Genomic DNA, 25,841 nt, shown 5'->3' with positions numbered 1-25,841 from the left:
AGAGGTGCGAGGAGTGACAAAATTTCAAATAGGGAAATGAGAAGAGCCCCTACATGCTGGACCATTTTTACATCTGTAAACACTGCGCCACATTACGCCGTTGTGTGTAATGGTTATGCGTGAGCGTCACTTCACGGACACATTCCGTTCACATTAGAAGTCACATATGTTTTTGTAATGTGAACGACTAAATAAAGAGATTGGATTTAACAAAAAATCGGAATCGCCCTGCAGTGTGAATGTAGCCTTACTTTCATCCTCCTTGCAGTGTTAAAATTTGAAGACAAACAAACTGTTGTTTAGGGTGGAAGCAGATGTGACCACGAAGGACCTACTGTTTTAGCGATCAAATTACATGTTTTTTCAGCTTGGCTGCTAAACAGATAGAATGCTTGAAACTCATCAAATATGGCCATTATTCCCCTGATTTTTGTTTGGGGAAAAAAAATCTGCCTCTATCCAAAGATGAGTAAGGCCTTGATATATAATCTTGATGCTTTAAACAGTTGTCAGGATTCAATAATTGTTGTAAACAATGTGTAATTTTCTTCAAAGTGCTTTGCCAACAGCCCTCTCTTTGACAGATAAAAATGATCATCTTCAGAAATAGTCTTAGCGGGCCTCTCTGGAATGTGAACCAGAATGGCAATACATGACCTTCTAATCAATATCAAGTGGAAAAAAGTGGTCATGTTGTTTAAGCTAACCTAGCAAACCTAATTTTGCAACTCTATGAAACCCCCCCACCCCCCAAGCCAAAGCATGGGTCAATATCACACAGTGAACAATCATACTTTGCTTTTCCCTGTGAGCTCATGTGATAATGAACTGCATTTGGAGAATTTTGCCATAGCTCTGTGTCATGTTTGAGTAGGCTTCCATGGCTGCCTGTCTGGACAGTGTTTAGTTGTGGCCTTCACACACGTTTGTCTTTTTGTTTTGTTTTTTTATTAACCAGTCCTAGCTTGTTCCAAGATTTTGGAAAAGGAAGCTTGCACATAATGTCTAAAGTAAGCATGTATGTGGATAAAAGAGTGGATATTACTGTTGATGACATGCCTCAATTAAAGGTTTGTCATTCACTAGAAACGAATAAATAACCTCAAATAGATGTCTTTTTTCCCCTCGTGAAAAGAATAACGAGTGGTAGACATTGTTGCCAAAGACACCACCTCCTGAAGAAAATGTGGCATCCGTAAAGCTGAAAGTAATATTATGTATAAGGTACTGTGAAAAGGTATTGCCACTTTCCTGAATTTTGTTTTTTACACATTTATCATCCTTAATTATTTCAGATCATAAAACCAAATTTCAAATCTCACAAAAACAACATCCATCCTTTATCTATACCGTTTATCCTCACAAGGGTGGCAGGCGTGCTGGAACCTAATCCCAGCTGTCATCGAGCAGTAGGCGGGGGACACCCTGAATTGGTTGCCAGCCAATTGCAGGGTACACAGAGACAAACAAACATCCGCACACTCACAATCACACCTAGGGGCAATTTAGAGAGTCCAATCAACTTACCATGCATGTTTTTGGAATGTGGGAGGAAACCGGAGTACCCGGAGAAAACCCACGCAGGCACGGGGAGAACATGCAAGCTCCACTCAGGGAGGCTGGGGCCGGGATCGAACCCACGACCTCTGAACTGGGAGGCGGACGTGCTAACCAGTCGACCATCGTGCCCAAAGTGAACATAAAATGCAATTTTCAGAGCATCCATTTTTATATGATTTTATTTATTAAGGGTGGGGAGAATCCCAAACCTGGCCCTATGTGAAAAAGTTACTCCCCCTTTTATATGACTGAGTTAAAACAATTTTGTGAGAAAGAGTGGGCCAAAATTTGCGTGTACACCTCAGAGACTCTGAACGATGTTTTTGAACCCATATTCCACTATACATTACCCCCATGAAATACTGTTAAATGTCTTTTAGACCCATGAAAGACACTATACTATGGATCCAAGTTAACATTGAGTAATTCTATATGTTCTTTGTGTAATTTATCTTAAAATGACTGTGTATCAGAAACCTCCCTGACCCTCACCAGATTCCCTACCACAGCCCCATTTAGGAGTAATCTATTCCAGCCATGTGTTGAAAGATTAATTGATAAACTGATTCAGAATAAAATGGTGTTATTATATAATTATGGAAGTGCTTGGCAGGAAACAATTTCATCCTGGCGTCGGAAAAGTCATGCACACCTCCAATTTTTAAGATCCAAACTCAGCCTGACATGTTTTATAAAACATAACTATGCACTAGCCGAGTTTATTGAGCCTTGTATTCCGATTAAAACGAAACCGAAAGACCAAACGGATGAAAATGCTCCATATTAACAGCTCAATTGTAATGAAAAGGGTAAATCCGAATGGAATTTCTTTCTGAATCACAGCAGTGGTGTATTCCTTTTGCCAATCCCAGCAAAAGTCACGTAAACAATTAAATGGGAATAGCCACGCTGCATTCAATCTGTGCTTACTCTGTCTTGATGTACTGTAAATGTGTAGTGATGTTGTCTTTTACGTGCATAAAAATGGCAGCGTCCAACCAGATTTTGTCTGCGACCGGCAAACTTGTTGTAAACTGCTTGTACGGTAACATGTTTTTCTCAAACTCTTGCTTTAATGAAAGGGTTCAAATAATCCGTACTTCTTTGCTAAATTGACGAATCAACTGCAGCTTGGTAAATCACAGGATGATTACATCAATCTGCATGTGTCACATGGCTTTTTACTATATACTATTGCCGTTAAATGGTTTCTCTATGGCAACAGAAAATGTGGATCACTCTGTGGCACTAATTCTTTATCTACCACTAATAGTTGTCTCTAGCCCAAAGCAGTCCACTTGGCGAGTTGGTGAGTTTGTACAATGTAGTTAAGCGAGTCATTTGCTCGAGTTTGGTTTGCTTCTGTCGTACTAGGACTGCTAGTACTAGTAGCTCTGGTGCTTTCTGTGTGCATTTAGATGGTACCAGCCACAGATAAAATAGAAGATGAGATGCCCACTTATTAGACATTACTACCAATTACGATGGTTGGGGCAAGGTTCGCAGCAAAGGCAATGAATGGCTATTGAAAATAAGAGAAATACACAAATGACAAAATACACGATGGCTGAGGTCAGATGAAGTATGTGGTTGTTACACATGGATTCTCTGCCACTTGGATGTGCTGGATGAGCCCGACACGTTAAACGGCCCATCATGGAGCGCATGTCTGCCAGTGTTTAGAGTAACACATCCGACACCAACTGTGTATAGAACAATATCACTTCCCTGACGTGTAAATTGCGAGGGCATACATGAATTATGTTGCAATTAAACCGCAAAGTATGATTTTGTGTTGTATGCTGCAGTGTAAACAGGGGGCCTCATTGTCTGGTTGCTATCATGTATGACTTTCGTGAGGGAGATACAAGTTTGACTTTTGCGCACGAGTTGAGATGAGTCACGCTGAGCAAGATTGTCGCGAACGTCTGCCAATGTATCAATTCTAAATCACAGTGCAGGAAAGCTGCACTTTCTCTTTATCATGTGTCAGCCCATTTAAGGGGAAAACACACTTGACTCAAAATACCAACAATTAAGTCCCTTTCGTCTGCCAAAGCGTGACAAATTTGGAGTAGCTTGTTGTTGCCGTCTTCAAAATGGTGTGTTCTTTGTGGCTGGGTTTCATCCATGTTGAAGTCATCGAAAATTAATTAGGAGAAACTGTGACTGACGGGGTTTTATATTTTGCTGACCATATATTCCAGCACATCATTTTGCCCCCTCATTCTGAGGCTTGGTAAGCATTGTAATTTAAGCGATTTAATTACCATCATCGGTGGATGCAGCTTAACAGCTATTTGATTATTTGACTGGGATCATAAATCCACTGCTCGCAAGTTGCAGAATGTCTGGCTGTTCAGAACAGCCCATAGTAGGCAAGGAGGGAAATTAACTTACTAAATAATTGCAACTTTTATGAATCATACTGCTTATGAATTCCCCCTGAACATTTGCACTTGCCAAGTGGGAGTCAAAGCAAACTGATTGAGAAGCCACTGTGCAGTGTAATGCTTTCACGGAACTGCTGGGTGCCAGTAAGGACTTGCTGGCTGCACTTGGAGCTACCATGGAACAGCACCAGAACCTCAAACAGTGGAGCCTCAAATCACTGTAAACAAAATATAGAAGAACATCTCAGGTCAAACACAATCCGATCCAGTTGTTTAAGCCCATTTTTAGACTTGCCAAACAAGGGTAAAAAGACGTTAAGCATGTAAATGGAAAACATGCACTTTACCTTTACTGTGGTAACAAATGACGACAGCTTACAATAGTATTGGGACACCAAACCTATTGCTTGTAAGTGTGAATCAGCTGATTTAATGCTACTTTAATTATATTTTCTTGTTGTCATTTTTTCAACAACACTTGTTTGCATCAGTTTATAAAAAAAGTTTATAATATCCACAAAAGGCCAATGAAAATGCATAACACCCAACACAAATTATTTAATGTGTGGTGAAATGAGGTTTGCAGAGGTCTTAAATAGGAAATCAACCCAAACATATATTTTTTAGGAATATGTTCTCAGCAGGCCCAGTAGTTGAAACACGGCATTCTGATTAATAGTACGTTTGTGCAATATGAGTTAAGCAGCAAAATCCACCCCTTTTTAGCCATCTCAGGGGGCGGCCATTTTGTCATTCTGCCGACTGAAAATGAGATCACAACTACCCAGGGCTCAGGGAACGACCAATCACAGCTCGCCCGTTTTCTAAAGCTGAGCCGTGATTGGTCGTTAACTGAGCCCTGGGTAGTTGTGATGTCATTTTCAGTTGACAGAAGTGACAAAATGGCCGCCCCCAGAGATGGCTAAAAACGAGTGGATTAACTCTTATTCCACAAATGCAATATTTATCAGAATGCTTTGTTTCAACTAGTGGGCTTGCATAGAACATATTCTTGAAAAAAATATCTTTGGTTTGATTTCCACTTTAAGAAGTATCGCATGCGGAATTACTTGAGAAAAGGACATGCTGAACTTTCTATTTTGGTGCAAAAAACAGAGGACCTCATCCCCCGCTAAAAACACACATTGGCTCATAGTCTTGCTTCAGTGAAGAAGTGCAAGGAGACATGAATTGCAAGTGATTGTTGGGGAAATGGAGTGAAAAACAGGTCCGGGATTGTGGGTTCAGGTTGTGGCTTTCAGAGTGACAAGACCCAGAAGCTGGCAGGGCTTGGTATTACACTGGTGCTTCCTGTAGCATTGGCCGGGGGCAGGAGTTTGGAAAGGAGTCTGGATGGAAGTTGCAAGAGAGATGTGTGTGTGGGGGTATTTGTGCGTGTGTGTGTGCATGTTTTTGTGCGTGTTGCCCCGTAGGATCACTCCGTTTGGAGTGTTTTAACACAGCTCACTGCTCCCACACTCCAACCATCAGGCTCTGAGCCTCAACCAGATCCCACTGTGGTTTATTTTACAACCTTGAACCACAGTTAGCCTTCAAAACCTCAGCATGGTAATCAGTCCGTCCCAGGATTCCACTTTTAACAAGCCCTTTTACTTATTTACAATACGGATTGCTCTACAATATAATTTGCTGCAATATTCTCAAGGTATTCAACTTTTATTTTTCTAGCAATTATTTCTCTGCTGTCATGCAAATATATAGTCAGTGTCTGGATTTGATTTTTAAAGTCATTCCACTTAAATTCCACTCAGCATTCAAGGCATCTACTAATGCTACACCGTGTCCAGAAGGTCCCTCCTTTAATTCTATCAGCACATGACCCTTAATCTGCAACACCTCCATCACCAATACTCCCAGAAGTCTTCCCAATAAGACAAATCAAGATTAATGTTCTTTCAAAGACACGCACAGACCCAAAGAATATCAAAACATGGAAGGCTGGGTGTAACATTTGTACTAATTTCACTTCAACATTTCTTTCTACTTATCTTGTGTTCGAGGGAATTTGGGCTGCCAATATTTGGACCGTATGTTTCTGCGATGACGCACCTGTGAATTTGCAGGTCCTACATTCAGCGTATTGCTCAAACTGGTAGTGTTTGACTTTTCTGCCAAAATAATTTGGAACAATCGCCCTCATTTGAACTCCAGTTGGCTCCGCTGACTTAAATTGAGTATGTGCCTAAAGAAGGTGAACTGCTTCTTAAAATAATGACCATGAATGCCACGATACAGTGCACTTACGGCATTTACGGTGCTTTTGATCCTTTTCTTTCTATACGTAAATTACAGCATTTTGTCATAAAAAAAATATTTCCCAGCTATTAAATAAGGTTGGCTCACGAACAAGGGCAAACTAAGGTACTATGTGCCCCCCGCTCCTCAAATACTCGGCCTCCCGTCCTGCCTTTCTCATCTGGAAAAGGGTGTCAATTATTAGTTGTTGTTTTCATTTTTCTCACAATTTTCCACATGGTAGTGGCGCACAGATGTGTGATAAAAGCATGTGAGAATAAATGGTGTGTTCCACCTGCTTTGCTCGACATGTTTTAGGTCATTCGTGTGCACTTGGGCAGTGGGAGAGCTGTGTTTTCCCAAGGCCTTCTCTGTCTCTTCTTGGCCATGCAACGTGGTCCTCACATGACCAATCAAATATGTCAGACCACCAGTGCCCCCCCCCCCCCCCCCCCCCCCCCCCCACACACACACACCCACACACACACACACCACCCCACCACCCCCAAACACACATGTACAATAAGAGATCTGGCTTCAATTATTATTGAACCCCAAGGGAAGCTCCCAAAATTCCTCCCCTCCTTATTTGTCAGAAATGAAGCTCTCTTGTTTCCTACGATTGGCTGAAATATGTCGTTTGATATTAAATCACACAGGTTTCCATTGGCTGCATGGACAAGAAAAATGTTTATCATTTATATTTATATCACTGGGGGGATGACCCTGCAGCTCAACAATGTAGAAACTTGGCTGCAGATTGTCATGTAATGTTGATTATGAGTTAGAGGCTCTGCTAAATGGGCTCAAGTGGAGAGATAATTTTGGAAAGCATATGAGGTAACTTAGGTTTGTTTAATGTGAAAGATAGAGTTTGTGGATGGGCAGAAGATGGAGATAGTGTTACGGAGCAAAAAAAAAAAAAACCCAACAACTAATGAATCTAGACTGACATATCCCACCCAATCATACTACATCAGGCTCTTGGCTTGATTCAAATTTAACTATGTTGATAAATGTGGTTCCAAATGTTGATTAAGGATCTGTTTCACTTGTTTGTGTGTCAACAAATCCAGCTAACTCTAGTTATGCACCTCTGATCTCCCATCACTGTTGTTTTTGTGTTTGATGCATATGTCATAACATAACGCACTTGTGGAGGCTTTTCTAGTGTGGCTAAGGGAGGAAAACGCTGAATGAAAATTAGCATTGACATTGCCGAGCTACATAAAACTACTCAGCTTGCCACTACATCTGTAGTCATTTTAAGCTCTTATTTATTCCATTTAAGCACTCATTTGAATTCACCAGCACAAATAAACATATCATAACAAACCAAAAGCTCTGATGTCATAAGCAGATGCTCGATTGTGATTGTTCCTTTCTGCTTTGTGAATTCATGCGCATCTTGTCTGTGGAGTGCATCATCTTTTCTTGGCACTGTTGGAACACCGTTTGTAGCAGTTCAACTACTGAGCCAGCCATACCCACTCCTCATGTCTGTCGCCATCTCTTGCCAGATTTGTGTTTGTGTCCAACTCGTATACTCTCTAGTCACACGCTGTAAACAAGCACTGTGGAGCTCAGCATCTGGCAAGCGGACGTCATGGCTAGCAATACGCTTTTGAGTTCCGTTACTTTGTACGTCGTTTACTCATTGAATCAGCATCACACTAATGTGGCAATAAGTGCAGCAGAAAAAATACAATAAAATACTGACACAGTGCAAACACAACTTCCAGCTTCTAGTTAGATCAAGCCAAAGCAAAAATGTTCACATTGTTCGTTTTGCCAAAAAGGATTTAATTGATTTAGCACTTAAGTTATAAAAAAAAAAAAAAGGAAAACCACACTTAAAGCGGAAGTCAATCGAAAGAGTATGTTCTATGCAGGCCTACTAGTTGAAATACAGCATTCAGATTAATATTGTGTTTGTGGAATACGAGTTAAGAAACAAAATCTTCAGAAAACAGATGAGCTATGATTGGTCGTTATCTGAGCCCTGAGGGTCTGCGATGTCATTTTCAGACCAGAGAAGTGACAAAATGGCTGCCACCTGAGATGACTAAAAACGGGTGGTTGCTGCTTAACTCATATTTCATATTAATCAGATTGCCTTGTTTCAACTAGTGGGCCTGCATAGAACATATTCTTGAAAAAATGTAAGCTGTTTAATGTTGTAAGATATTTATTTGTTTTATGTTTTACTGCACACATTTTTTTATTTAAGGGTCGTTCATTAATTGGAGGAGATATTGCTAGCAGTAGGCATTTTTTTTCCTTTTTTTTCCCCCATGTCATTAAATATGTTCCTTATGTTTTTAATTTTGTTCCCTACCGTATCTAATTGGAACCCAACTGGGACCTTAAATCCAAGGCGCACCGTTACACCCCTACGATGTGGAACTCATACAACATTATTCTTTGACATTCATGTACTAGTGCAGTATTGTGGAATTCATATAACATTATTCTTTGACATTCATGTACTAGTGCAGTATGTTTCTGTTCCATTGTGCACCAAGGTAACAATCCAATCATTTTTTCCCCTTTTAGACGTGCATCAAACCTTGGTATCCTACGTGACCCCGGCTCAGAGGTTGAAGATCGCCAATATCAAGTCGACCTTCAGTCCATCAACATTGGCACAGCTCAATGGGAGCAACTCAAGCCAGAGAAGGAGGGCACAAAAGGAGGCGTATCCGCAGACGGTGAGAGGAACTCCCAGAACCCGGCCCTGGAATGGAACATGGCCAGCAGGTCAGAAGAATTATTATTACTTTATTGCGTACAGACAGCTTAACTCCATCATCATTTGCAAGGAAGTCGTCACACTTTACCCCACCTTTTTCATCAAACTAATGTCTGGTGGAATCATTCGCATTGGCGGCTGTCACAAACACGTATGTAAGATGCACATAATATGTGTTTGCCAAAGAAACTGAGTGAGAGTTGAAGTTGAACATTTCACACACCAAACAGAGCCAGATATTTTTATGACTTGGCAGCTCAACTAGTGGTGAAATCTTAAGTTATCATTGGACTTACTGTTCAGTAAATCTGTTTACTTGACGAAGGGACAACCCTGGTTGGCTTTGGACGGATGAAAGTTACTTGAGGCTGTTGTTAATTGTGAGTCACAGATGTCTTCTGATGGTGTTGTGCCATTTGGTCTGGCAAAAGGCTTAACTGGGAGTTTCAAGAGGTTTTGATGCTGGAGGAAAGTCTCCACTTTACGCCACTTTTGATTAGATTACATAGCCGATGTACTTAAAGTTCTGATCAGTGGGTCTAAATATTTTTTTTGTCTAACCAACAACAGTTAACATTTGTAAGGACTGTAGATAAACGCACAAATCTTAAGCCTATCAATATTGATACCTGTCACTAATGAAGGAATTAACATTTTAGACAACACTACCATTTCATTTTGAAATTTTGCTTTGTATTGATTTATTTTAATTTTTAGGTGATATGTGTTGTCTGCAATAAATGTCCCATAATTTATCTCCAAAGTATTGATGTGGGAGCAGTATGTAGTCATTGAGGTAGCTCTCCCTTTAATGGTGCCTCCCTGAACATGTAATTACACACTTTTGATTTTTTTTTTTTTTTTTATAGGCTTGGGAGCTAAAACAAGCATGAGCGTTACGTTACAGCCCGTTTGGCCTCGCATCCGTTTTTCCACTCATGTTTTGTGAGGGAACAGCCCCAAAAATCACAGAATCATGGGTTAAGAATTCGGAGTTGTTCTCTGTCAACTAAAAACAAGTGTTGAAGAGTGAGGTGCAAAATCAATGCCGCCCTGATTTTTGTCTGGTCATCAGAGCATACTGTATACGCAGGCCATCGAAACCTGGTCCACACAAAGATTTTTCAGATCTTAACACATTTTCAAAATGCAAGAGACCCCACACAGGACATTACAAAATGACTCTGTGTTCTTTACTAGTCTTATTGGGCCTGGTTTACTTCGATCCCAAATAGCGCCTGCTCAATTACTTCTTTACTCTAAACAAATTGTGCGCACTGATGATGGCCATGTTGTGTGTGATCTTTTACTAAGATCCCAAATAAACGGTGCTTAATTGCACGTTCACTCAGAAATCTATTAAGCGTACTTTTGGCAACAGGTGTTAAATTAATGGCGAATGTCGTATTTAAAAGGTAACTAACTGATGGCTTTCTCCGTGGAAACTTGGAAGAGCATCGCAAGTGTAGAATGACGTTTGAATTTATAGCATTGGAAGTGTTAGTAGAAGAGCCAAACAAACATTGCTGAGTTACAGAAGAGATATATTGTGTTGATAATCCACAAAAGCTGAGTATTGTTTGATTTAACTTGTCTTGAGTGCATGGCAATTGTGTGTATTATTGCGTGGTGCACACTTAGTTGAAATCTTTAGAGGATGAACATAACATCATTGAGGTTTTCTAGTCAGGTTTTAAGATGCTGCATAGCACCGCATGTGGGCATTAGTGGTAGCATAGAGTGGTTTCAATCCTGTTTGGCACATGGGACTTTTTGTGTTAGTCTTGGTTGCTCTGAGTTCCACTCCGGCGTACTGTTGTACGTTGTTCCACAGGGTTCAATTTTGGGGCCCCTGCTGTTTCCATTGTGCTTGCTGCCCCTGAGTCTGAATCTTAAGAAAGCACGGTATTTGCTTTCACTGAAAAAGACATTGCTTGGATGGCAATATATGTTAGTCCAACACCTGTGTGTACCTTTCAGTGTTAATGGTACCTTCAGAGATGTGCAAGTTACCCATTCCCTGGGCACTAACACACACCCATCACAGATGCTGGCTTTGCACTGATAACAATCCAGATGGTCCTTTTCCTTTTTGGCCTCGAGGACATGAAGTCCATGATTTCCAACAACAATTTGAAATGTGGTCTCATCAGACCACAACAGACTTCCGCTTTGCTCAGTCCATCTCAGATGAGCTTGTTTCCAGAGAGGCCGTGTTGTTGATATATGGCTTTTGCTTTGCATGGTAAAGTTTAAACTTGAATTTGTTGATGTAGCTTAACTGAAAATGGTTTTCTGAAGTTTTCCTGTCCCATGTGGCAATATCCTTGAAAAAATGTTGCCAGTTTTTAATGCAATGCTGCATGAGAGATCAAAGGTCCCATGTATTCAGTGTTGGTTTTCTGCCTTGCCGCTTATTACGTTCAGCTATTTCTTCAGATTCTCTGAATCTTTTGATGATTTTTATGGACCATTGATGATGAAATCCCAAAAACCCTTGCAAGTGTATGTTGACTATTTGCTCACAAAGTTGTCCACAAAGTGGTGAACCTTCCTTGAACAACTGAGCCCTTCGGGGATGCTCCTTTTATCCCCAACCGTGACATATACTTGTTTCCAGTTAACCTATTCAGCCTGTTTTTTGAGCATTCCTCATCTCTACCAGCCCTTTGTTGCCCCTGTTGCAGCTTTTTTTGGAACGTGTTGAAAAATATTTGCAAAAAAACAAAACAAGAACAATAATGTTCATCAGTTTAACTTAATTAAATATATTGTCTTTGTTCTGTAATCAATTCAATCTAGGTTGAAAATTATTAGAAAATCATTGCATTTTGTTTTTATTTACATTTTACACAATGTCCCAACTTCATTGGAATGGGGGTTTGTAGGTGCTCACTATGCTGAGCATGATGTCATTCATGTGACTTTGATTTGACCTCCTAAGTTTTGCGTGGCTTTAAAGCTGTTTCTTTTTTTTTAACATCACATCGTACAAATGAATTACCTAAATGTAATTACCGGTATGTATTTCTGTGGATCATGATATAAGAACTATGTTAATCTTAATTGAATTTGTCATTTGTCTGTACCTAGGATTCACACGAGGCACTGATAAAAACCTTACCTGTATCTTTCTTTACAAATCTAAACAAAGTAAGGAAAAAAGTCAAGTTCACAGCTTTACTTGTCTCCTGTATTCACACAAATGTTCAACGCCTCAATTGTAACAAGATTTAACACACACCACTTCCCAAGTTTTCACCTTTCCCTCGTTTTCTACATCAATACCGTCACACTCTCTCCTGTTTTGGAGACCTGAGGCATGTTCTTTTCACAGTTTTTTGGGTTCACTAGAGTTCCAGTAGTTTTGGATCAGCCGTGGCCTCAGTCAGCTTCCTGAGGTTTTGTGAGGAAATTCCAGCACCATGGATCCACTGACAGGATCTGTCCTCATCCCAGTGTGTAGTTGCTGGATAGGAAAGACCCTTTGTCAGGGCGCTGTGAACTCTCTCCATCTCTCAGCTCGTCAAGGCATTCTCATTTTGCACATGCCACTGATATTGCTGCTGTTTAGTTTTGCGCAAAATAAAAGACACACTTTCCATGTATTCGTGTTTCCACCACATCCACTCTAAGGTGTACGTAGACACACACACACGGCTCAATGTCAGAGGCCCTCGTATATTGCGGGTAAACCGAACCCTGTGCGTTTTTGCCTTTCTGGTGAATGATAGCACCTGTCCCCTGCAACGAGACACTCATTGTTTCAATCCATGTCTGAGGAGAGATTAGCTAACACCAATTGCCCTCATAGATCATTTCACCTCTGAATTAAACCTCTTTCGGTCTCCGTTCAAAGAAATGTGTCAGAAAGTAATAGCCTGAGGGCAGCAGTAATGCACATTTGTATTGGAGAAGTGAAAATGATAGTGGTTCTGGCTGAGTACTGTACTCTAGGCCACCTAGAAATGGGGCTTTTTATAATCCCTTCCAACTATAAATATTGTAAGCCATACAGCACGATTGTTTTAATAGCAGCAGATGTGGCAATTAACACCACCTTATAAAACGGGCTTGTATATTTGTTTTACTGCTAACAAATGTTCCCACAAATATGACTTGATTGTGGGAATGCACATTAGTGAAATGAAGAAAGCTGATGTCTCAGTTTGATCTTCTTGTGTATACAATTAAAGGTTGTTCCCAATTGGGACTTGTCAAATAACGTCTCACTATGTGTCTAAGCGTGTTCGTGCTTCCATCTTAATTGTGTTTCGTAAGGAATTTAAATATTGTACTCATGCAACTATTAAGTCTAGCATATAAGAAATATAAATCACTAGTGATAGTTGGAACTTTTTTGTCCTTCTAAAAGTGACAAGCCAGCCCAAGTGTATGAAGTGTGTGTGAATGTCATCTTGAGGGATAACAAATGGTTCAAAGGTGAATACTTTTGTCAAAGTGTATTATAGAATTTTAGCTCAATTGGTCAAATGAATTCCAATAAATTCTGCCTTAACAATTGTAATAATAATCTCATTTGATTGCTGTGTGGCTTTGGTTAGCAAAGATATAGAACCGTACTTATATTCAGGATAACTCATGGATATGAGACAACTATACACAAAATGCTGCCAAGCCTTAAAAAATATTCAATTTGTAAATAAACTTACTAGTATTTCCAAGCTTTTATACTAAAATATCATTGGTGTGATGTTTAATTTCCAGAAACTACAACTCATACGCAATTACATTGCAATAAGCGCATCGGAAATGTCACTCTTACTAAAACATCCATACTCAGTTAACACACACACTTTTATTCCCGATTTAAAACAATTCCCAAATGCCTTTATAAATGTAACCCACTGTTCAAAAATGATAGCATAGTTTACATCACTTTTTTTTTCTTAAGCCACAGGCAACTCAGTCTTTTTCGATGCAGTTTTGTTGAGGTGGCATTTCTTCATCAAGTACCGAATTGCACGTTTCGTGCATGTGTATCTTATCGAAGAGACACATCGCCAAACAGGAAAATTATACACACAATTACAAAATAAAACTTCCCCTGTCTGGTGTTCAACAAGCCATGTCACATTTGTTTGTGTCATCATATTTCATGCTGATCACTTTGACCATTTACATACACACGTAATGCAAATAGAAGTCTGAGAAGGACAGTAGCTATTGCAATTCGGAAATCACAATTTTTCCCAAAATTTTGCCCCACTACGTTTTATTTAATTTTTTTCTATTGGCATGAATGTTCTACTTGACTAAGCCCAGGTATAATCAGTGTTTATCTTCTTGTTAAAGTTCAATGTAAGAATACCCTCAATACAAGGAAGACATTGCGATTTATAAAAACGGTGTATGTATTTATCCTTGATTGTAGGCTTTAACCAGTGAATCTTTTTTCCAAACCTTACCATCAAACATTGATTCCACCGATGAAATTAATATAGAATATTGGTTATATCCAGAGCCTTCCTGCACGTAACCATATTTGATAGGGAGTGCATCGCTCCAATGAAAGACAATTTGACATATATCTCGATACATGGGATACGATGGATGGATTATTTTAAAGTAGAACGATGTGATACGGTTGGATTCAGTGGGATTACGATTCGATTTGATATGGTAAGGATGAATTCGAGAGAGTATGATGAAATTGTTGCAATGTTACTGTCATTTTCGAATATGAGAGAACTTGTCATTAGTACTGGTACTGTACATGTGTCATTTCCTTCAAAGATATATCTTTCCAGTAAAAGACAATTCGATAGGTATCGCGATATACAGTGCCCTCTACAATTATTGGCACCCCTTGTCAAGATACGTTAAAAGCCTTAAAATAGATTACATTTTTGTTGCAGAAGCATACACTAATACTGACCATTGTAGACATGGACACAGAATCAAGCTCCTCCCATGGCCACCACATTCCCCAGACCTCATCCCCATTGAAAACCTGTTGAGTGAGCTAAAGAGGAGAGGACCCAGGTCGCTGGATAAATTTGAGTGTTTGTACAAAGAGGAACGGTCGAAGATCCCTCTTTCTGTATTCTCCCATCTTATGAAACATATGAGAAGATCAGGTGCTGTTTTGTTGGCAAAAGTGGGTTGTACTAATAATTGACGTCAAATAATTATTTCCTAACGTGGGATTTTTTTTCCCGCATTGAATGAATGCACTTGAAGTAGAACGATTCAATTTAGCTTGATTCGAAGCACTCGCATCTTCCAAATCAAAACTGATTTTCTGCTGTTTTTGGTTTTTGTTTGACCCCTAATATTGAACCATTGTTTGTTTTTCCGTGTATTCTCACAGTATTAGGAGGCACCAGGAGCGCCGGGCCATCCTGACACCCATTGTGACTGACTTCTCTGTCCGAGTGACTGCTGCCCCGGCCATCATCTTCAGCAAGAATCTCTCCCTTGACACTGGCCAAGCAGAGGTCAGTGGATTCAGCTCAAAGCATGTCAAAGCTGTCTTTTAAAAAGAGGTTTGATCACAAGTGGCACCTTTTTGGACCTTGACCTTGTTAGAATGGGTACCGCTGGCTTTGCTCTCTGTTGTTGATTGAGGGAAATGTCAGATGTACTCAACTTTTGCCTCTTTACATACAGTAAGTCCCTCATTAGGAATCCCACAGCCAGAAAATCATGTAATGGAGGCTTTTGACCCACAGAGTTCAACCTCTGCTTTTACAGCTGATGTTTTTTGGCGCAGCTCACTCCAACTTCCTGCCTCTTTGATGCCTACTTTCTCCACGCCAGCATGCCGCTTGACAATGCACATCACTTAATTCATCATTTTCACGGACATGCAAAATATCAGATGTGCAGCTCCCAAATGGGTTGGAAAATATAACTAACTTGGAGGAATTCTTACAATATAGACATATTGTGAATCGTGTATTAGATAGAACACATCAAACACAATTATAATTCCTGACATTATTTATGTATTTTGCTTCAATGATTTGATTTGCCTTTTGAACTGTTGTTCCTTTGTAGGATTTAGTGGTGTGTGGCCATTCTCTTGAGGTTAATGTGACCAGCAGTCTGGATTTTTACCTCAGCGTTGCTCAGGTGCACCTCCTTCAGCAGCTTCTTCGAGACAACGTGGGGGGCATGGACACTCCTGTGCAAGGCACTGAGGTACCGACCAGAATAGCAATTGCATTTCCTCTTCATTTATTCATTGTCCTTTAACAAAAAAAACCTCTGTCCTTTGTTTTGCTGTTAACTTTGCTCATTTGTTAACTAACCGGAAAATGCTGCTGCAACATATACATCCACATATTTGTTATCCTATGTTATGATACAAAGTTGACTTGAGTTATCCACTGACCTTTGTCGGCTTTGGAGACAAAAAACAAATCCATCTTGAGTGTTTTCTTGAAATATTTCCCCCCCAACTAGCGCCTATACTGAGGTGCATCCGACACATTTAAATATTTACTCAGCACACAGTGGTTCTCTAATGTGGCTTTAGTTTACTGCGCTGTGCTCAGCTGCAGCTTTCAGGGCCTTTCTCTATTGTTTACAGGACAGGGAGCTCCCAGGCGCCATTTGCCCAGTCTGACCGCTCAATAAAACTTGCTAATGGAACACAATATAAAAATATTTACCAGCTGTGGTGAGGATGAGAGTCATAGGGAAGAGCAATGGACAGGGAAAAGAAGACGTGGTGCAATGAAGTGAGCTGACAAGCGTGAAGTAATTCTGCTCCTCCACCTATAGTTCTTTTCTACTTTCTAATTCAAGTAATGTGAATTGTCTGAAAGATATGATGAATGGCTTTGGCTTTCCTGGAAAGAATCAATTGTGAAATTAACGTATGTGATCGCTTTTGCAATAGCGTGTTAAAATGAAACTTGACCACTCAGTTGTGAATCCCCTTTGTTATTTAGACAGTCAGGCCTGTGGAGGTGCTCGCTTTACATCTGCTCTTGATTTGGTCTCGAAGGCCTCACCTTTGACTGCTAATGATTCATGGCTTGATTTTGCTGAGGGGCAGCTAATGGCTGGAAGAAGGTTCATCCAGGTTCAAGGCAAAATGGGAAAGAATAGCAACTACTCTGGGAGGTCTACTAAAAAGTTGATAGGATAGCGGTTATCCATTCCCCCAACGCTTGACCAGAAACAGAAATCAGTTTTGGGCCAAATACGTTCAAAATACACAAGGAATTTTTCGCCAGCGGTTGTCTCACAATTGTACAACATTATACACAACTAAATACAACAACTACACACATTTGGCCTGGAAACTTTTTTAATTATGTGTATGCAAATGTGTATATTAACTGCCCATCCTTCAAATAGGAAATTACACAGCCCGGTAAATACTTTCAAATATGAGTTTCTGATTTAATTTTGCCGGATTGTGGACTAATTTACTCTAAGTTTCTCCGTCCATAACTTGGCAGCCAGTGTCACGTCAAAGCCAAAAGGAAGGCAGAGCTGCGGTGTTGCCATAGATCTGCAATAGCTAGCAGTACAACCAGCATTTAGCCTCCAATAGTCAGAATTTACGGTACTGTTTGGCAAAGTTGCCATCCTGCAGGCGGGAGGGGGATGATCGTGTTTGCAATGTGTCCGTTGCATTCACACATCTGCCGTACTATTTGACAAAAGTAGCTTGGTGACGTTGTGATAGTGCTGCCTCCTCAAGCGAAAATGGTTTTCTTCACTGGGCTAGTTGTAGCACTGACCTATAAACTGCATTGGCCCAGCAGTATATGGAGGCAGACAGAGTGAGCGCATACAAAACAGGCCAGCATGTTACAGACATCTTGTTAAGTAAAGTTAAATTGGGGGGAAATGCATAATACTATGTCACTTTTAAAGGTTAATCAAAGCAAAATGTTTCCAACTATGTTGGGAAAATGCTTCTCTTACTGTGAACTTGTTTGTCCCAGTAATTTTTTCTAAAATGATCATCTTAGCATAGCATGCATGGATATTATTCACAGTAAATACGGTCTAGATTTGGATTTTTGCCCCCACTTGTTTAAACTATCTGCATCTTCATCCGTGTCAGGGGTGTGAGTCCTTCCCGCTTCTTGGCACAGGCGAGTAGCAGAGAATTCGGTAATATTCCAGCATTTGTTGGTCAATCAGCGGGAGCCCATTGTGCAAGCTACGAGGCCCTCTTGTGGTGTGTTTGATCACAGCGGTCGCGCAACTCAAAGGCTGAGTCTTCTCACTACCAATCTGCTGTGCCAAAAAGCTGTCCCCCCCGCCCCCCACCCCGTTAATGCATTAGACTCGCCACACCAAAACAATCCTATCGGTCGTATGTGCTCTGACATTGTTTGCTGGTGGAAGTTGTAAGAGTTAAAGCTTTTGATGCATTCAGAATAGAGCACAATCGATGCTGGGCCTGTGCGCCTTACAAAGAAGTCTGAAAGTTTCAATGCATTTCTATTTGCCAGTTTCCAAGATATAAAAAATTGTGTTTGGAACGGTTATATTTGTACATTACAAGTTCATTTCATTGGTGATATTTATAGTATTTGACAGTTTCGTTTGTACTTCATTTATACATCCTGTTCGTAACATACTAACATTCTATTAAAAACAGTTCCTTACTGTGTTTTAGGAAAGCTTGAAAAGCATCTCTGCTCTGTCAGCAGTTTGAATTAAACACTGCCTCTTCCTCAGCGTCCCCTACTTCTAAGTCTTTTTTTCCCCTTTCTTTTCCTTCCCACTCATTTTGAGAACATGCTGTTTGACTTGAACAGATTCCCCACAATCCCGCGCACTGATTTCAAACAGTTCCCATCATCCCTCACAGCTGTGTTTTATTGTCCGGGTTAATGAATTTGTTTTGTAGAGGCTTTTGGGTTCCCTGGCAGTGGTGAGGCGAAGCAGGCATGTGGGCAATGTGTGCACACATGCCTTCCATGGAAGCCTTGTGTGGGACTCGCTCGTTTCAATTCATTGAGCTGTGTGTGTGAGAAAGTCACGTATTGTCATTGGCTGTGATTGTTCCCATAATCTATTGCATTTTATGCTATTGTGCAATGTGCTCTTTCATCCATAGTTTCCGCTGTTTGCCCCTTGCCACCTAAATCATCATTAAAATAGATGCAGATTGATTGAAGTTAGACATCCAACTGATTCACTCACTAAATATATCTGTTATGTTATTGCTTCTCTACGTAGAGCGCTAAAATGACCTGACATTTACATGCGTGTGCTTGCGTTGGTCAAGGACACATTTTTTTTGCACGGCTTCGTTTTCCACTTTATTCGTTTTCCACTTTCTTCGTTGTGCTTCCTGGAGGACCTGCCCCATAAAATGGTTTATGTTAATGATGATGAAGTGAATCTGGGTTTGGGTCAGGCAGCTTTCAGCAACAGCAGATGATTCAGTGAAGCAGCTATGAATAGATGATAGAACAACTTCTTGGACTTTTGCGGCAGTGTCACAACATAGAAGTATCTGTCCTCACTCACACATGCATACATTTACATAACACATGGTCCCCACACTTTCTGCATGCTCGGATTATCATAGTGTGCAGTGAGCTACTAGAGGGACAGTTGTAATGTAATGTTACTATCAAATATTTTTAGAATTGATTATTGTATCGATTATTTAATGGATTAATAGAATAATCTGATTTTATTAGGGCTCGACCGATATGGATTTTTTTAGGTCGATGATGATTTTTGACAGAAAAAAAATACAGATTACGCAATTATTAAAAATAGTTGTTGATTAATTTGACCCTCGATTATTTGCCAATTTATCGGTTAATTTTGACACCTCTACTGGGATGTTACTCAAATGTGTTTTTGTGTGTCTGCTCTTTTCCTGAGAGCGAAGTAGAGATGTCTACAGCATGGGAGAAATTTACACTCACTTCTCACCTCACTCATCCGTCTCACCTGCTCAATGTTAAACAATGCAAAAGTTCTCTGTCAAAGATCATAATGATCAATTTTGACTAACACAGAGTATTATTGATTTGGCAGTTTGATAATTATTATTATTGTGGTGGAGGTTTGCAGCCTTTCTGCATCATACTCGTGTGAACATTTTTGGTGACCTTGTTTTTGTAAAACTGGTATTAAAATTCAGAGAAACTGAAGAGTTGAGAAGAATGCTTGCTTCAACATTCAGCTCATTTGCATGTACTGACTTCTAAGACAGATCACTTCTGTCTAATACAGATAATTTTTAACTGTGCAGGTTTCGCTAAGTGTCTACTAAGCTTACTGCTCTACATTTCATTTGGACTTTTTTCCATCACCTGTTCATCCACGTACACTCGTCGAATCATTGTTGTTTGGAAACTATGTGCAGCTCATATCATGTAATTTGTCATCACCATGATCACTCTCTCGCGGTTGCCACAAGTCGCCAGACTATTTCCTGTGTCAGACACTAGGACAGATGAAGAGCAGTGCGTGTCCCTTTGAGTCTTCGCTCACACACGGATGCGGCCGAGGTCAGCCATATGCCTGTACCACAGTGGAAGAGGAAAATACCCTCTGGTGCAGGGGAAGTCCCGCACGGCTTCATCCTCCACCTCATCCTGGGATGATTACACGCATGGGAAACAGGGTTTTAGACTTCCTTCAACACTCACACAAGGCACGTATAGAAGTGTACACACCAAGGCTGTACACAGGTTCGGGGGGAAAAAAAGTACTCGACATCAAAAGAACCTCTAAATTACAGTCAACATGTATGACAGAAACCTTCAGTTGCTCACTAATTGCTCATAATTGCCCCGTGTCACATGTTTGTAGACAACTCTTGTCATCTCATCCGAACACCATTTTTTTCATTGTCTTATGTTGGAGTTCTTTTCTTCATGAAATGAGTGCAGTGCCTGGTCAGAAAAGAAGCCTCACTGGCTGATAGGGTTGTGTGTACTATGTATGCGTGTCTGTTTTTGAATGCTCAAGTATGCACGTAGACTGCACTCACGCACGGCGTCACTATTACAGCACCTAATTATAAAGCAGAGTACATTGCCAGCCGACACGAACTGCGGTGAGACGCGGCTTTACAGTAGACACGAAACACATTGGTCGGTAGCTGCTTTGGTTTGACGGCGGGTTCGGAGAGCAGTTTGAAGCGGCCAGCAGTTCTCTGACGCTTCTTTTTTTGCGTGTCGCCTATGCAACCACACATAAATAGCGCACGCACTTCAAAGTCGGCCATTGTACAAGTACTGTATGTCAAAGTATTGTATGTCCATTATATCAGCAACTAACTTCTACGCTGTCAGTTCTAGTTAAATCTTCTGATATTGTTTTCTATTCTTTGCCTCTTAATGTACTGCTAGGAAATGTTACACTGTCAAAGCTTGGAAGCTCAGTTGGTCTTCTACTCTGTTTCAGTTTATCTTTTTTGTCACAGCGTCAGCTGAATATCAGAAGCACATCAGATTTTGACCTGTATCTGGATCGTTTTGTGTGTACAGTATGTTTCGAGTGAGCTGTCTCCAGAAGTGCTCCTCCTCGTGATGAGTGTTTCATTATTGTCTCTGAGAGGTAGAATGTCTCACTCGAAACTTTTCCAAGACAGTGATGTGTCACAGCAGCTTTTTATGGCCAACACAAATAATGAGTGCAGTCGGTAACAGACTGGCGGAAGCCTGAGCATGAACGGACGGCGAATGCAGCGGAAGAAAAAAACACTGACATGACACAGTGAGAATACGAGAAGCTGAAGCTGATGTTTGCTTTGATTTCTGCCTCTTTCCAAGGTATTTTCTGTAAATGTGGGAGCTGACGTTCCTCAGAGGTCTACTCTCAGCCAGGCATCCTGGCCATTAACACTCTCTGAGGCCAAGATCGCTTTTCCCCTCCGACCTTTTCCCATCCTGCTCCGCTCTGTTCTCATTTGCCCTGTTGCTGCTGAGTACGATAATAAATAACCATCCCTGTGCAGCCATCTCCTTTTCCATTTTGGCAGTCTGGCATCTGTTTAGGAAACACTGTTGTCTCATCTCATCTTCAACACCGTTTCTTAGCCAGTGTACATATCGCTGCCCCTCTTTTGTTTTGAAACTATAGCTTTTCCCATCTCTCACTGACCCTCCTGTTTGAATCAACTGCTAATTGACAGCCAGTCATAACAACTCACCTTGCCTGTTCAGTCCCTGCACGCTAACCGTCCGACTTCTCAAAGCATAACTGTGGCACTCTTAAATTGGCCCCTTGGAAACTCAATCTATTTGAGATCAGTAGCAGCTGAATTTGATGTCCCTTCATTCAGTTTTGGCGAAATTGGCGTGAAAACTCCAGATTCCATCACGACGATTGGAATTCTGTTCGAGCAGACAGCATCTTTTTGGGGAGGCAGCGGGCCCCCACGGTCTACTGGGAGATCGGGTGTCAACTCAGGTGAATGGAGTGAGGAATGCCCTCACTCTCTGCCCGCAAAGTAAAGGGAGTCCGAGACTCGTGGGGACTCGGGATAAAAGCAGGGCACACCAGGGCAACAAGTGCAGACGCGTATGTACACATATCATGGTGGACTTTTTTCAGGACAAAAAAAAGAAGTAGTCAGGGGTTGAAAAAAGGAACATTGTTTGTAATATGTGTAACAGACAAAATGTGAAGGTCGCACAAAAAAATATACATAAACATACCGGTACCTGTCTACATGTCTGTCTGTGCATATAGTTGATAAAAAGTCTACACACCCCAGTTCAAATGGCAAGATAAATGATACCAAGATAAGTTATTACAAAACATTTTCCACCATTGCTCCGACTTAAGTCCCGTAATACTCAATTGAAAAAGAGAAAGATTTTGAGGGGTGAGTTAAAAATAAACAACTGAGATAATGTAGTTGCACAATTGTGCACACCCTCTTATAATCACAATCAAGTACATGCTAAACGGGAGTCAGCACACACCTGCCACTTGAAGTTTAACCCCGAATGAAGTTCACTCCAAAAACATTCAGGTTGATTTTGTTGTTCATTTTATGCTGCACAGCACCTACACCCCACGGCTCGAATCAACATTAGTGATTGCCCATTGATGAAGCGGGTATTCCTAGCTAATACGGGTACCGTTGATAGTACCTAGTCAGCCAGGGTGCCGAGCGTGCCACTCCAATGTTGACAATTTGTCTTTGCCGCACGAGAAAAGACAAAAATAAACACGCATGCGAAGGGTTGCTTGGCCTGTTGCTGTGCATGCCTTATGCATTATTGTCCCGTCAGCACTTTGCTGCGGTCATCCAATTCCTTGCCACCTTCAGTTTCCCTCGAGAATAAAACGCGTCACCATGGTCATAATGCTGAGAAGTAAGCACCGGGGAGACCCGTAAGCCGCACTGGCCCACTCAAAACGGCCCTATATTTGCCTCATGTTGTCGCTGTTTTCCCTGCTGAGGCACGCATTGCTATCTTGCAGCGCTTACTGGAATTTCACAAGAACCCTTCATGATCTAATGAAAAGCATCTCTCCTGTTTTTGAAGTCTCCCAAGCCTTTGCGTTTGTGAACCGCAAACTCATGCTGAAGACAATGCGTGCTGAAGTCGTTTTTATTGTTTGTTTGTTGAAAACTTGATGCCAAAGCTAATGATCTTAAGTTAAAAGCATTACTGAATCTTTAATGACTTCTCTTAAGAGCCAGTATTGTAACCTAAGAATGTCTCTTTCCTGTTTCATTGCCACTCTTTGTTTTCACCCCAAAGTATAAACTGAAATGAGAGAAGAATTACATTGAGTCAGTCTTACTTAAAACTAGACCTATTATTTTCCCATTACACAACAGATATTTAATGTCCACAACTTATTTCCTTCCGGTAACCTACCCATAGTCTCAATGAGCCAATCTCATTCAGGGACGAGCAGGCGTAAACACGGCAGCCCAAATTTTGAATTAGAGAATTAGCCTCATACATTACTCCAAACTAAATAGCAGCGGTGGGAAGTCTGTCAATACCGTAGGAAGGTCCGTCACTGAAGGTCTCCCGTTTTGCTGGCAGACTGACAACTGACAGAAAGTTTGAAACAAGCATGGAATAAGCTTTTGTCAGCCGTTATCCAAACCGTCACTAAACCGAAATGCAAAGACGACCTTCGGCTAATGTTTTGCGCCACACGTTGACTCGTTAGTCCCGCCACACTACACACTGCCTCCTGGCTTTCATAATGAAAGGTTGTCCTTGTCGTCACATCTGTTTCTAAATGAATACATTTGTGTTTTGTTACCCTTGTAAACCATTTTTTACTGACGGTCTAAAATAACGATGACGAATGCGCGATCAAAATAACGATGACGGAGTGATGGACTGATGGCTGACGGACTGGGCCGGCCTGAAATAATGACGGGCTGATGATGACAGATTGGCGTGCTGATGAATGACATACTGGTGAAATTTACTGATGCACCCACCATTGCAAAATAGTGAGTTGTTCTTGAATTCCTTCTCTCAGCAAGGATGGGAAAGAGGATAAAGTTCCCATCAGACTCTGGTTTTGGGTTCTTCAAGCATTTTTATTGCTTGCTCACACCTTGGTGCATGTGTGGCCTTTATCCAGACTTAACTCGCCATCAAATTTCATTTTATGTTAAGCAATGGGAATACACCTAATAGCAGAAATGGGGCCACTGTCCTTCTGATGCGAAATTTACTTTTCTAATGATTTGAGTGCCACGCAGATGACAAAATCATATTAGATGTTAGTGGGGGCGTAGCATGGTGGAAATGCGGTTAGCACATCCGACTCTGAGATGCGTGTTTCGAATCTCGGTTCCGTCCTTACTGTGAGGTGTTCATGTGGTCTCCTTGATGGAACAGGCTGTATAGCTCACTCGTCACCCTATTGAGGGCAAGTGATATCGTCATCCATCTTCAAATGAAATGATGGATAGCTGCTTGTGCAGAGGTGGCCAAGCTCTAGTACCTTGATTGTCGAATGTAATCCCTTGTAAAATGTAATTTTCCTCACAATCCTTTCGCGGGCCGAAATTACATTTTCATTAGACAAACCTGCTGTAACAATATCAAGAGCTTATGGTTTGGTTTTATCACAGTATTGATGTCCCAGGATGATATTTATTGCAATACTGTGTGAAAGCTCACACACCTAAAAAAAGGTTGGGTTAAATATAACACAATTTTGGGTCAAAACTGGATCGATCCACTAATTGGATCAATTTGACCCACCTTTTTGCGCTGTTTTGAACAAAACAGCCAAATTTATGGGGTTGTTTTGTACAAAACTACCAATTCTTTGGGTTGTTTTTGCAGCAGAATAGTTGGGTCAAATTGACTCCAGTAGTGGATCAGTCCATTTTTGACCCAAAATTGTGCTATTTTAAAACCAACTGATTTTAGAGTGCAACACTTCAGTAAGCCTCACTGTATTGCTGCACAGTTCACAAACTTCACGGTACACATTCTGGTCACTAATTTGACAGTATCATAGTTCTTATTTTTTGCATTTGAAATGTGATACTGTCTACTGACAGTGATTTCTTTGCGTGTCAAGTCAGAAACACAGGAACACTGTGAATAAAGGCAACAGGTATAGATAAAGCCAAGTAACAATAAATAAAATACGTCGGGCAAAGTGGTCCCAAGTCCCAACCACGGACATTGCTCCCCACCAGACGACGTCACGCCGCGGTGACATATCCATTTAGATTTTTTGAATCGGCAGATAATGTACCGTAGCTCAGAGTGTACACGGCCGGCTTTTGTTTATCAAAGCCAATCGGGTGCCTGTATCCGCAATACAGAGCCGCATGCAGCTCGCGAGCCGCGAGTTGGCCAAGCCTCTGCTAGTGGTTCCCTCCTTGAATGAGAAAAGAAGCAGAAGAGGATGAGTCTTTGCTTTGAAGTGACGTGTCAAAGCACCAGTGAAGAAGTAAGAAACAT

General features: G+C 40.9%; 1 protein-coding gene across 4 annotated transcripts in view; it reads left to right on the top strand.

The window, feature by feature from the left end:
- Nucleotides 1-25,841, top strand: part of vps13b (vacuolar protein sorting 13 homolog B) — a 333,295-nt gene that overhangs the window by 201,149 nt on the left and 106,305 nt on the right. For all 4 annotated transcript variants that reach the window (XM_086037277.1, XM_086037279.1, XM_086037278.1 and 1 more), the window contains 3 exons: nt 8,766-8,969; nt 15,296-15,422; nt 15,985-16,128. In XM_086037277.1, coding sequence (XP_085893403.1) covers nt 8,766-8,969; nt 15,296-15,422; nt 15,985-16,128 — 475 coding nt within the window. The remainder of the gene's footprint in view (nt 1-8,765; nt 8,970-15,295; nt 15,423-15,984; nt 16,129-25,841) is intronic.

Source organism: Filicampus tigris, chromosome 8, assembly GCF_054856515.1.
Source record: "Filicampus tigris isolate MCC_2025a chromosome 8, RoL_Ftig_1.0, whole genome shotgun sequence".
Lineage (NCBI taxonomy): Eukaryota > Metazoa > Chordata > Actinopteri > Syngnathiformes > Syngnathidae > Filicampus > Filicampus tigris.
Note: the sequence above shows the minus strand (reverse complement) of the source record. Positions and strands in the feature narration are given on the sequence as shown.